The 12,287-nt window shown below is 39.4% G+C and overlaps 1 protein-coding gene across 6 annotated transcripts in view; it reads left to right on the top strand.

The window, feature by feature from the left end:
• The window catches only part of DGKA (diacylglycerol kinase alpha), a 389,538-nt gene that overhangs the window by 195,067 nt on the left and 182,184 nt on the right, over positions 1–12,287 (top strand). For 4 of the 6 annotated variants that reach the window (XM_053708123.1, XM_053708124.1, XM_053708121.1 and 1 more), the window contains 3 exons: positions 5,243–5,333; positions 5,526–5,590; positions 9,691–9,844. In XM_053708123.1, coding sequence (XP_053564098.1) covers positions 5,261–5,333; positions 5,526–5,590; positions 9,691–9,844 — 292 coding nt within the window. In that variant the 5' untranslated portion in view covers positions 5,243–5,260. Of the gene's footprint in view, positions 1–4,968; positions 5,145–5,242; positions 5,334–5,427; positions 5,591–9,690; positions 9,845–12,287 lie in introns of those variants that run through there. The other 2 variants (XM_053708125.1, XM_053708126.1) reach the window with 2 other exon arrangements.

The raw sequence follows: 12,287 nt of genomic DNA, 5'->3' as shown, positions 1-12,287 counted from the left end.
ATATATTAGTTTTACCTTTTAAGTTGCATTAGTGAAATAAATGAACTTTTGCACAATATTCTAATTTTTCGAGTTTCATCTGTATAAAGTTTTAAACAAGTTTCCAATTTTCTTCTGCTATCAAATTTGTATAGCTCTCTTGGTATCCTTTGTTGAAAAGCACACCTAGGTAGACTTAGGAGCTGGGAGCTAGCTGTTGATTGGTAGAACTGCACATGTATGCATCTTGTCATTGGCTTACTGATGTGTTAAGGTAGCTCCCAGTAGTGCATTGCTCCTCTTTCAACAAAGGATATCAAGAGAATTAAGCTAAACTGTTAATAGAAGTAAATTGGAAAATTGTAAATGTTTAAAAACGAATACTCTATCTGAATTGTGAAAGAAAAAAAATTGGTTTCATATTAAAGGAAGACTGAACCCAAATTTTTTCTTCCGTGATTCAGATAGAGCATGACATTTTAAGCAACTTTCTCATTTTATCCTATTATCAAATTTTCTTCATTCTCTTGGTATCTGTATTTGAAATACAAGAATGTAAGTTTAGATGCCGGACCATTTTTGGTGAACAACCTGGGTTGTTCTTGCTGATTGGTGGATAAATTCATCAACCAATAAAAAAGTGTTGTCCAGAGTACTGAATTAATAAAAAAGCTTAGATGCCTTCTTTTTCAAATAAAGATAGCAAGAGAACGAAGAAAAATTGATAATAGGAGTAAATTAGAAAGTTGTTTAAAATTGCATGCTCTATCTGAATCACAAAAGAAAAAATTTGGGTACAGTGTCCCTTTAACCCCTTAATGACCACAGCACTTTTCCATTTTCTGTCCGTTTGGGACCAAGGCTATTTTTACATTTTTGCAGTGTTTGTGTTTAGCTGTAATTTTCATCTTACTCATTTACTGTACCCACACATATTATATACCGTTTTTCTCGCCATTAAGTGGACTTTCTAAAGATACCATTATTTTTATCATATCTTATAATTTACTATAAAAAAAATTATAAAATATGAGGAAAAAATTGAAAAAAACACACTTTTTCTAACTATGACCCCCAAAATCTGTTACACATCTACAACCACCAAAAAACACCCATGCTAAATAGTTTCTAAATTTTGTCCTGAGTTTAGAAATACCCAATGTTTACATGTTCTTTGCTTTTTTTGTAAGTTATAGGGCCATAAATACAAGTAGCACTTTGCTATTTCCAAACCATTATTTTTCAAAATTAGCGCTAGTTACATTAGAACACTAATATCTTTCAGGAATCTCTGAATATCCATTGACATGTATATATTTTTTTTTAGTAGACATCCCAAAGTATTCATCTAGGCCCATTTTGGTATATTTCATGCCACCATTTCACCGCCAAATGCGATTAAATACAAAAAATCGTTCACTTTTTTACAAATTTTTTCACAAACTTTTGGTTTCTCACTGAAATTATTTACAAACAGCTTGTGCAATTATGGCTTAAATGGTTGTAAATTCTTCTCTGGGATCCCCTTTGTTCAGAAATAGCAGACATATATGGCTTTGGCGTTGCTTTTTAGTAATTAGAAGGCTGCTAAATGCCACTGCGCACTACACGTGTATTATGCCCAGCAGTGAAGGGGTTAATTATGGAGCATGTAGGGAGCTTTTAGGGATAATTTTAGCTTTAGTGTAGTGTAGTAGACAACCCCAAGTATTGATCTAGGCAAATTTTGGTATATTTCATGCCACCATTTCACCGCCAAATGCGATCAAATTAAAAAAAACGTTACATTTTTCACAATTTTAGGTTTCTCACTGAAATCATTTACAAACAGCTTGTGCAATTATGACACAAATGGTTTTAAATGCTTCTCTGGGATCCCCTTTGTTCAGAAATAGCAGACATATATGGCTTTGGCGTTGCTTTTTGGTAATTAGAAGGCCGCCAAATGCCGCTGCATTTCACACGTGTATTATGGCTAGCAGTGAAGGGGTTAATTATGTAGCTTGTAGGGAGCGTGCAGGTTTAATTTTAGCTTTAGTGTAGAGCTCAGCCTCCCACCTGAAACATGAGACCCCCTGATCCCTCCCAAACAGCTCTCTTCCCTCCCCCACCCCACAATTGTCCCCGCCATCTTAAGTACTGGCAGAAACTCTGCCAGTACTAAAATAAAAGCTATATTTGGGCTTTTTTTGTGTGTTTTTTTAGCATATTTACATATGCTGCTGTGTAGGATCCCCCCTTAGCCCCCAGCCTCACTGATCCCCCACCAAAGAGCTCTCTAACCCTCCCCCTCTGCCTTAATGGGCGCCATCTTGGGTACTGGCAGCTGTCTGCCAGTACCCAGTTTAGTGAAAAAATGTGCCTTTTTTTTTTAAAAAAAACCTTTTCTGTAGTGTAGCTTCCCCCCCCCCAAGATCAACCCCCCACCCCTTCCAGATCTCTTAGCTGTTTATTTACAGCTTTCAAAAATCTTTTATTTTTTTACTTTTTCAAGTTTATTTTTCTGTAGTGTAGCGGTTCCCTCCCGCTCCCGCCCCGTGCACGCGCGCGCTCCCGTGTGCGCTCCCGCCCCTCCCGCCCCCGATCCCGCCCCCCTCCAGTCCACTCGGCACATCGATGGCCGCCCACCCGCCTCCCAGACTTGCTCCCACCCACCAACGATACCGGCCACCGATGTCCGGTGCAGAGAGGGCCACAGAGTGGCTCTCTCTGCATCGGATGGCCAAGGGGGGTTATTGCAGGATGCCTCGATATCGAGGCATCACTGCAATAACCGGAAAGCAGCTGGAAGCGAGCAGGATCGCTTCCAGCTGCTTTCCAGACCAAGGACGTACGCCACACGTCCTCGGTCATTAACTGTCTTTTTTTTTAGGACGTGTGGCGTACGTCCTTGGTCGTTAAGGGGTTAATTTAAAATTTATATGATCTATTTTTGTTCCCTTTGGTGTCTTTTGTTGAAAAGCAGGGACGTAAGCTCAGGAGCATGCACGTGTCAGGAGCACTATATGACAGCAGTTTTAAAAGAATGTTATCCATTTGCAAGAGCTCTAGATGGCAGATCACTGATCACTTCAACAAAGAATACTATGGGAACGAAGCAAATTTGATAGTAGAAATAAATTGGATACTTTTTAAAAATTAGTTTAATTTTTTGGGGTTTCATATCCCTTTAAGCATTTTCAGACTATAAAAGGGATCGGGATGTGAAAATCAGATTGGTCACCTACATTTCAACAATAAGATCTTATACAAATAAAGTTAAAAACTGGCCCCCAATTGTCTTGTTTTTATGTATTGTACTCCCTGTATAAAGCTACACAATTTTGTAGGCATACTATTATTAAATACATATTATAATATATGTATATTATTAAATACATAAATTATTATACATAATAATTATTAGCTTTAATAATAATTATTATATTAACAATAAAAAAAAGCTTTTTGAATGCGATATTATCTTTAGTCAAAATATAGACCATTACGAAGAATATATATTTTACTTTATATCATCACAATGCAAACTATAATAAATATATATATTGGATTTTGGAAAAGTTTGGAGAGGGAATGGGACCAAGGGCTCGATTTATCAAGCCCCTACGGCTGCAAGTTCTCACAAGAACTTGCTCGCCGTAATTTATCAAGCAGCGGTCACCAGACCGCCACTTCCCTAACTTCTTCGCCACCTCTAAGGTGGCTAAATTCATTCTCCGCTGTCGAGTCCGACCGAGGCGATTGACAGCTCTTGCCCGCGCGGGATTGGCTGTGCGCGGGCAGGGAGCGGGATTGCACGTAAGCGCAAAATTGCGCTCGTGTGCAATGTTGATTACCTGCGGGTAATTTCGCCCCGCCACAGGTGAGCTGAGGCGTATAGGGGCGTGTATACGTGCCCCTGTACGCCTCAGCTTTGATAAGTCTAGCCCTTAGGGCAGACAACAATATCTTATCATCTCATTTAGACAATATTGCATGTCATAATACAGCTTAAACATGGGATCTAAAGGTAATTTATCTAAAAAAAATATTACTTTTTTATACATAGTACCATCAGAAAGATAGTTCAGTACTGTAATCAGAAAGGTAATATTTGTTTTAAGTAAATATAGACTAGTATTTGCAATTTAGAACACAAAACCAAACCAAAGACACAGGGAGAGAAGATTGTGACTTGTGGGCGGGAGAAAAAGTATTTTTATATTTTTTTTTAATATTACTTTAAACAGCTAAAATTTCACAATGTTTGGATTTTGGAATTTGTACCTCTGTGTGTGTGTTTTACTTTATTTATATAAATATATATTTAGCAATATACGATTGGCGGTATCTGTGAAGATAAACAAGAAATGCTTCTCAAGTGTTTTAAATTGTGGCCAATATGTATAATTGAAAAACCAAAGTGGAATATTTAAAAACTGGGCTATTTGTGTATGTAACTGGAATGTGTTTATAATCTCTAATACTGTGTTTTGGAACATGGATGCGCAGGTATCTTTTTTTAGTTCTAATCTTATTTCAATTTCCACTTCAACTGAGCATTAATGCAGAGAGCCTTCACCATACTCTATATTATGATTGACATACAGGATTCATATATATGAGATGAGCAGCACTATACAGTGTGTTAGCTCTGTAATTGTTATGACTTTAAATGACTCTTTTGACCTCTGCCCATTTAGCAAGTCCCCCGATGGTGCAATTTACCTCTGCTTATATACTCTGTGATTATTTCTTTTTCAGTCTGTCTCCTGCTTTCTACATTCTCACTTTGTCTTTAAATCTCCCCCCTCTGTCTTTATATTTGTGCTTTACATAATATCACTGCTCCCTTTCCCTTGTTCCTACCCTCACTTTCTCTGCCTCCTACTGGACCTGCTTCATTTCCCTTCCGTTCTTGGCAGTTTTTTTTTTAGCTTACTTGTTTTGCCTGTTTTTCTCTGTTTGTGACCCCTATTAACAACTATTCAGTTGTCACCTAGATGTCACCGAACCACAGCCAACCTCCCTATATGTCTCCCTAACACTAGCCTCATCGTATCTTGTTTTTGTCCCCCAGTCCCTCTTGTGTGGTGTCACACTGCCACTCAGTATGTCTCTGGCTTGCAGAGTGATTCTGGAAAACCCAGGGAGAATGTGTTAGTTCAGCCAATGTGTAATTCAAGGTCTGAGCCAGATTCACTCCCCATCCCCTTCTCCCTCCCTCATTATCTCACTGAGAGTTTAGCGCAATCAGCTCACCTCCTCTTCTCTGTTGCCGCAGGACTGTCGCAGAGCCAGCATGAGTGATGAGAATAAGGAGTGGGCAATACTGAGCCCAGAGGAGTTCACCCAACTACAGAAGTACATTGACTGTAAGTACAACATTTTTTTTTTGCCCCCATCATCTCTGCTTTTGCAACCATCTTCCAAAGTTTCCAAATAATCAGGTGAAGTGGTTTTGTGTAGTGATGCTGGGAGATCCTGGGAAGACTTCACTACAAGACCTGGCTTCCCCTGAGTTTGTCAGAAGCATAAATGCTGATATGAAACTGTCTTGTTTGCAGACAGCACCAGGAAGGTTAAGGATGTTCTGAATCAGTTCTACGGGGATGACACGTCAGAGGAGGTGGTATGTTCTGCAATTTGTCCTTTACTGCTTTAGTCAGCTGCTGAGTCCTTGGCATCTGTGTTTTCATTGTACCATGTGCAGACTCGTCAGGAGCACTGCATATTGCAGTGTGCTAGATTCCTGATATACATTGTACTCTCTGTATGTTATCCTCAATGCCTGGATGTTCAAGCACTTGTCTGCAGCAATCTTATTATCTGTAGCATGCTTCTCTGACTCCTGTATAGTGGGGAAGTTTTAATGAGTACCAAGTTTAGTTTTCTTTATAAACTGTGCTTAAAGGAACATTAAATAATTTTATATGTTCCTAGTATGTATCAGCAATAATATAAAGAATTGCAAATGATCTGCATACAAAATAAATCTTTTAAAATCATTTACAAACTTTAATTGTATTGCAAAATTTACATAGTTTAGCAGTTGGTAAACATACCACTTAAAAAAAGCTCTGTTTACAAAATAAATGTATCAAAAATATTAAACTGTAGTTTAATGGGCAACTTTTGCATTGCTTTGTAGTCCAGGGACTTTTGAGTATTGTTTATCAAATCTCCTCTGCTGTAAACCATTAACGTCAGGTAAAATGAACTTCTGTATTGGTAAAGCAATCACTGCGTAGAATGTTTAATGGTTAGGCTTTTGGATTTTGTAGGATATTCTCCAGTCTCTGGTGCAGTAAAGAAAAACATTTCTATTTAATTTAATTTAAATTACTGAGAGTACATTATAATTTTTTACTAAAATAATAACATTTTGGGGGAATTACATTGTGACTCAATTTTGATTTTGAATAAAAGAATTGTCTCATTATATTTGTATAATAAAAAAAGCTTGTGGCAAAATGTATCACTGTCACAAAAGAGGGGTAACTAGGACTCACTGGGCCCCAGGGCAAAGTCTGTGGCAGGGCCCCCCTCATTTGACAGCACACCCTCCATACAAACACATGCACACCCATATATTCATATACACACACATATATACCCATAAATACACACATACATACACATATATAAACGCATACAGACATACAGTATATACACATACATACACATGTATAAACATACACACGCTTGTACACACATATATACACACATACACCCATATATCCACATACACACACATATATACCCATATACACACACACACATACACATATATAAACACATATGCACATACAGTATATACACATACATATACACATACACACACATATACACACACACACGCATATATACACGTATATACACACACATACATACTAATAGATGCACATACACATGAACACACACACAAACTTATACATATACACATACACAAACACATGCACACACACATACATAAGAGGAAGTTGATGCACAGCCTAGCAAACACCCTTAACAAATACTACAGCACTAAGAAAAATGTACCACCAGAAACTGCTTTCTTTCTGTGCAGAACTTTCTTTTTCTCTGTTGTTCTTTTAGTCACCACAAGTTTAGCAACCTCACAAATAGATGCACATACACACATATATACACATACACATAAACATTCACACAAACTTATACATATACACACACATGCACACACACACACAAACAAACAAATACATACATATACACATAAACACACACACAAACATATGCAGACACACATCATAAGAGGAAGTTGATGCACAGCCTTGCAAACACCCTTAACATACACTACAGCACTAAGAAAAATGTATCACGGGAAACTGCTTGCTTTCTATGCAGAACTTTCTTTTTCCCTGTTGTTTTTTAATCACCACATGTTTAGCAACCTCTAGTGGTGATTAGAAAAACAGCAGCACTGTAAACAAGCTGCTCTGAAATCTGATTCTGCTTGAGCAGTTGTGATTGGGCCCCCTAAAAGGATGGGCCCCATAGCAGTGGGGACCTCTTAGACCCATATAGTTACGCCCCTGAGTTTAAATAAGGGTACAAAGGTAAACAGGGAAATATACATATATGAACAGTTTTTAATCTACTTAAATAACTAGTTTTTCTAAAGTATATATTAAAACCAATTCTTTAAAAAGTTATAGTGAACCCGAGTGTAGTTATAAGCGCGCACTACAGGTTATGTGCATGTGTGTTTACTTAGCTCTGGTGTTGTCACATGATACCCCATTGACTTTAATAGAAAACATTTCTTAGACAACATAGATGGTTGGGTGCATTCTAGAGGTACTGTATATTTTGCATTATGTTTATTCAAAGAAAATAATATTATATCATGTCTTTTTTTTCTCTTAACTGGCACCCTGCTATAATTAGTGGCTAAAGTATTTGTGTGGCTGTTAGCAGCAAATGGCCTGCTACTGTGATTCATTATACAGTGCTATAGCATTATTTCACCAGAGCACAAGTGTCTATTTTTCATTACTTAATCTTATCTAATATTTATTAATTCTGTGTATGCATGGTAACCATCCTGTACAGCCAGACAGAATATAACAGTGCTCTATAATTACATGTCAATAACAGGTTCATAATGTTGCCCTTAGGGAGCAAGTGTTTATCCAACAAATTTAATTTAGAAATAAGTGACTGTTCTATTATATGCACTGTTATTATTACTTTTCAAAAATAAAACAGAATACAGTAAGTGATAGATCTGTTTTTAGCTATGTTGAAGCCAAAAGGTTGAGGAGCATTCTCATGTGACTGTACCCAGAGCTCCAGGTAAATACACTGCACCAGAGTCTATGGCCTAGACTCACGAGATTGCCGAGGGCCTTTGCGGCAAAGGCAAAATCACAGCGTCACATTACTTATGTTTTGTTAGTGGCCGTTCCTGCAATTTACATTTATATTTACATAAGGTGCCTAATAAATCAAATTTGAACTGCTAGCAACAACTAATAAACAATAATTATAAGCTCAACACCTTCAGAAACAGACTGTAAATGTGACTACTGGTCACACGTCTGTTTTGTAGTGGTACAATCAGGGGCGGACTGAGACCAATCAGGGCCCTGGGCAAAATTAGGGAAGGGCCCCCACTGTCTCACACTGACCTAAATGTATTCACATGTATGCAAATGAACATTGTAGCCTCCCTGTCCTGGCCCCAACAGGCCCCCTAACCTCCAGGGCCAGAGACAGGGCCCCTAACCTCCAGGACAAGACCCCACACTCCAAAGGCCTTACAGTGACAGACCACCAAAAGGTACCGCCTACTATAGACCCCCTGAGCAACAAACCACACACCCAGACACAAGGCCCCCACTCTGGGGCCAGGGCCCCCACTGAACCCACACTTAACTGCTTAGTTACTGATAGGGCAGGTTTAAGCCCAAGCTCAAGCAGCACACCAGGAGCCATGGGGATGCCATTTGTGGGCCCCCATACATGCCGGGCCCTCAGTCCAGGTCCTATTTGCCCGGCTGATCAGTCCGCCCCTGGGTACAATAGTCTTGTTGGCTAGAAATAAAGGTGTCTTGTGTTGCTGGCCGTGGGTGTTCTACATGTGATCGCGATTTTCCACCAATCCATAGGCCACACATGCAGAATTTGTAAAGACTCTATCACCCTTTTTTCTTTTAATTGGTTTGTTCTTTAACTTTTTTTTAAAGAGTTTTCATCTTCACAGTAAAACGTGTTCTATGAGAGGTGAACAATTCCATTGATTATAATAAAGATTTTCAATATTGCAGTGATCCCCCACCCTCAGTATATTTGTTTTACAGGATTCAGAATCACTATCCAAAACATTCTACACAGTGATTGTTTGATCAGTACAGAGACTCATTTTTTTATGCAGATCATTTAAGTTCAGATCTTACTTGTGGCTATATAATATGCAAGTATAATAAACTTACTTGCGTGTACCTTTAATGGCATTAATTACAAATGTAGAAGACTGGATAGGCATTATTAGAGTATAAATATTATATACATTTTCACCTTTTTAAATTGCCTTCGTGTTAAAAATACAAAAATGCCTTCAGATGGCTTAACTGACATCATAAACGTGCTCACTGCATGCAAGTATTTACCTCTAGGATAGACAGGCATAAAAGCATGTCATTTGCCTTTAAGAAAGGAGATATTATAGGCGTTATACGTTGTTTCTCAGACTCTCTCTCTGTCTAGTCGATAGATTTTGAAGGGTTTAAGGCTTTCATGAAAACATACCTGGATGCAGATGATATCTCACCCGACCTCAGTGAGCGGCTCTTCATGTCCTTCCAAACAGCTCCCAGTGCCAATGAACATGAAGCAGAAAATCAAACAGATGGGGCAAAAGGTGAGCAGGATTTATCCTATATATATTTATAGTGACTAACTCTGAGTAATGTTAGTTGTAAAAAAAAAATTATTTCACAAATGTTACATATAGTATCTTTTATCACAACCATAACTGTAATCACTTGAGTATTTCATTAATTACAGCATGTCATTTTTACATTAGTGACTCGAGCTTACTATATATTTAACCAATACAAAAATGTTAAACTTGTAGGTAAAGTCTTGGTCAGCCAAACAGAAGTGTCAGTCACCTAGGTAACGCAACCCCACCAAATGGTGACCAGACATGTTTTATCATCTCTTTGGATGCAGTGTGAGTCTAAAACTCTTGGTGAACCTGCATTACTGGAACCTAAAAAGAAAATTGATTCAGATTCTCTTTGAAACTTAAAGGGACAGAAAACACCTTGTAATTAAAAGATTGTTGCACTCTCTTTGCAATCTAGGCCATTATTTTAAAATTGCAGTGTTTATTGTCCCTCTAGTTCACGCCTTTTATGTTGTTTTAGAGATTTTTCTCACCATATAACGCCTGTCTCATTGCCTACAGTTCTAAAGAAACTGTGCTCATTAATGTGTGCTTATATAAATATTCTGTGTAGGGGTACACTCATATTATCTGCAATCCTATACTGCTGTGTCAAAGTGCTAGTAGTAAGTGTATCAGTGCTGAAAATATTTCCATCTTAATATGGGAAGAGTCCACAGCTGTATTCCTTACTTGTGGGAAATACTGAACCTGGCCAACAGGAGGAGGCAAAGACACCCCAGTCAAAGGCTTAAATACCTCCCCCACTTCCTCATAACCCCAGTCATTATTTGCCTTTTGTCACAGGAACTTCTTCCCTCCCTTTAAGGGAATGATTTTGTCTGGTCCAGGCCTGGACTCAATTATATCCACGGTCACAGGGGGCAAGGGTGCACTCCTACCACAAGAATATATGAACTAATCTAAGGGACGATTTTCGTTCTGATAAAGCCCATGTCAGCAGTCCTCCGCTAAGCCAGAGCAAACCAAGAGTTCTTGGAAGCCGGCTCAGTCCTGAAATAAATCCAAGCAGAGCAAGAAGCCCGGCGAGTCTATGTCGGAATGAATGGGCTGTCCCCAGTCCTCTTCTGGATCGTGTAGGGGGCAGTATGTCACTTTTTTCAGTCACTTGGTTCAGGGACGTGCAGGATCCATGGTTCCTGGAGGTCATAGCTCAGGGTTACAAGATAGGTTTTAAGTCTCAGCCACCCAAGGGCAGATTCCTCCTGTCTTCCTGACCAGAAAGGAGGGAAGCCTTTTTGGTGTGTGTACGGGATCTGTCCTCTAGGAGTTATTGTCCCAGTGCCTATCGCAGTGAGAGGTTTGGGATACTATTCAAACTTTTCGTGGTCCCTAAGAAGGAGGGAACTTTCCGTCCAATTCTTGACCTAAAGTGTTTAAGCAGGTTTTTAAATGCCCCTCGTTTAAGATGGAGACAATAAGATCCATTCTTCCCTTCATTTGAGAGGGGTAGTTCCTAAGGTTTGCATTTTTTGAAGAGTGGACCATTCGGAATATCTCCTCTGTCTTGCAGATAATCTAGAGTGAGTTCTCTTGTATTAAGTACCAGGGTAGAATTCTCGGGTACTATAATAGTCTCCATAGACATGAGAAATTTCTAACAGACCAGAGACGTTGCAAGCTAGCTTTAACATGTCTTGCCCTCGAGATTTCCTTAATGCCATCTGTGGCTTGGTATATGGAAGTGATTGGTCTCATGGTGTCCAGCTTGGACATCATTTCCTTTGCCAGGTTTCACCTCAGACTGTTGCAACTGCGCATGCTGAACTAGTGGAACGGCGGTCATTCGGATCTGTCTCAACAGATTTCTCTGGACAACCAATCTGGAGAATTGCTCTCTTGGTGATTTTGTCCGGATCACTTGTCCCGAGGGACGTCCGTCTCAAGACAATCCTGGGTGATTGTGACTATGGTTGCGAGTCTGTCAGGATGGGGAGCTGTTTGGGGTGCCAGGAAGGCACAGGGCCTCTGGTCTCAGGAGGTAAAGCTCCCTCCTGATCTCATTTTGGATCTTCAGACAATATACAATGCTCTGAAGGCTTGGCCTCTGCCTGGTTCGTCCTAGTTAATCAGATTCCAATCAAACAATATATCCTTGATGGCTTACATCAACCATCAGGGGGGAACGTGAAGCTCCCTAGTTTTGAGGGAAGTATCTCGGATTCTGGTGTGGGGGAGACCGGCATTTTTTTGCTGTCAGCGATCCACATTCCAGGTGTGGACAACTGGGAAGTGGATTTCCTCAGCAGACAATCCTTTCATCTGGGAGAATGGTCTCTCCATCCCGAGTGTTTGCAGAGATTTGCAAGAGGAAGATCTTATAACGTCTCAATACCAAGCTACCCAGATAGGGGTTGAGGTACAGGGATCCTCAAGCGGAGCTAACAGATGC

The sequence above is a fragment of the Bombina bombina genome, chromosome 3 (genome assembly GCF_027579735.1).
Source record: "Bombina bombina isolate aBomBom1 chromosome 3, aBomBom1.pri, whole genome shotgun sequence".
In the NCBI taxonomy this organism is placed as follows: domain Eukaryota; kingdom Metazoa; phylum Chordata; class Amphibia; order Anura; family Bombinatoridae; genus Bombina; species Bombina bombina.
Note: the sequence above shows the minus strand (reverse complement) of the source record. Positions and strands in the feature narration are given on the sequence as shown.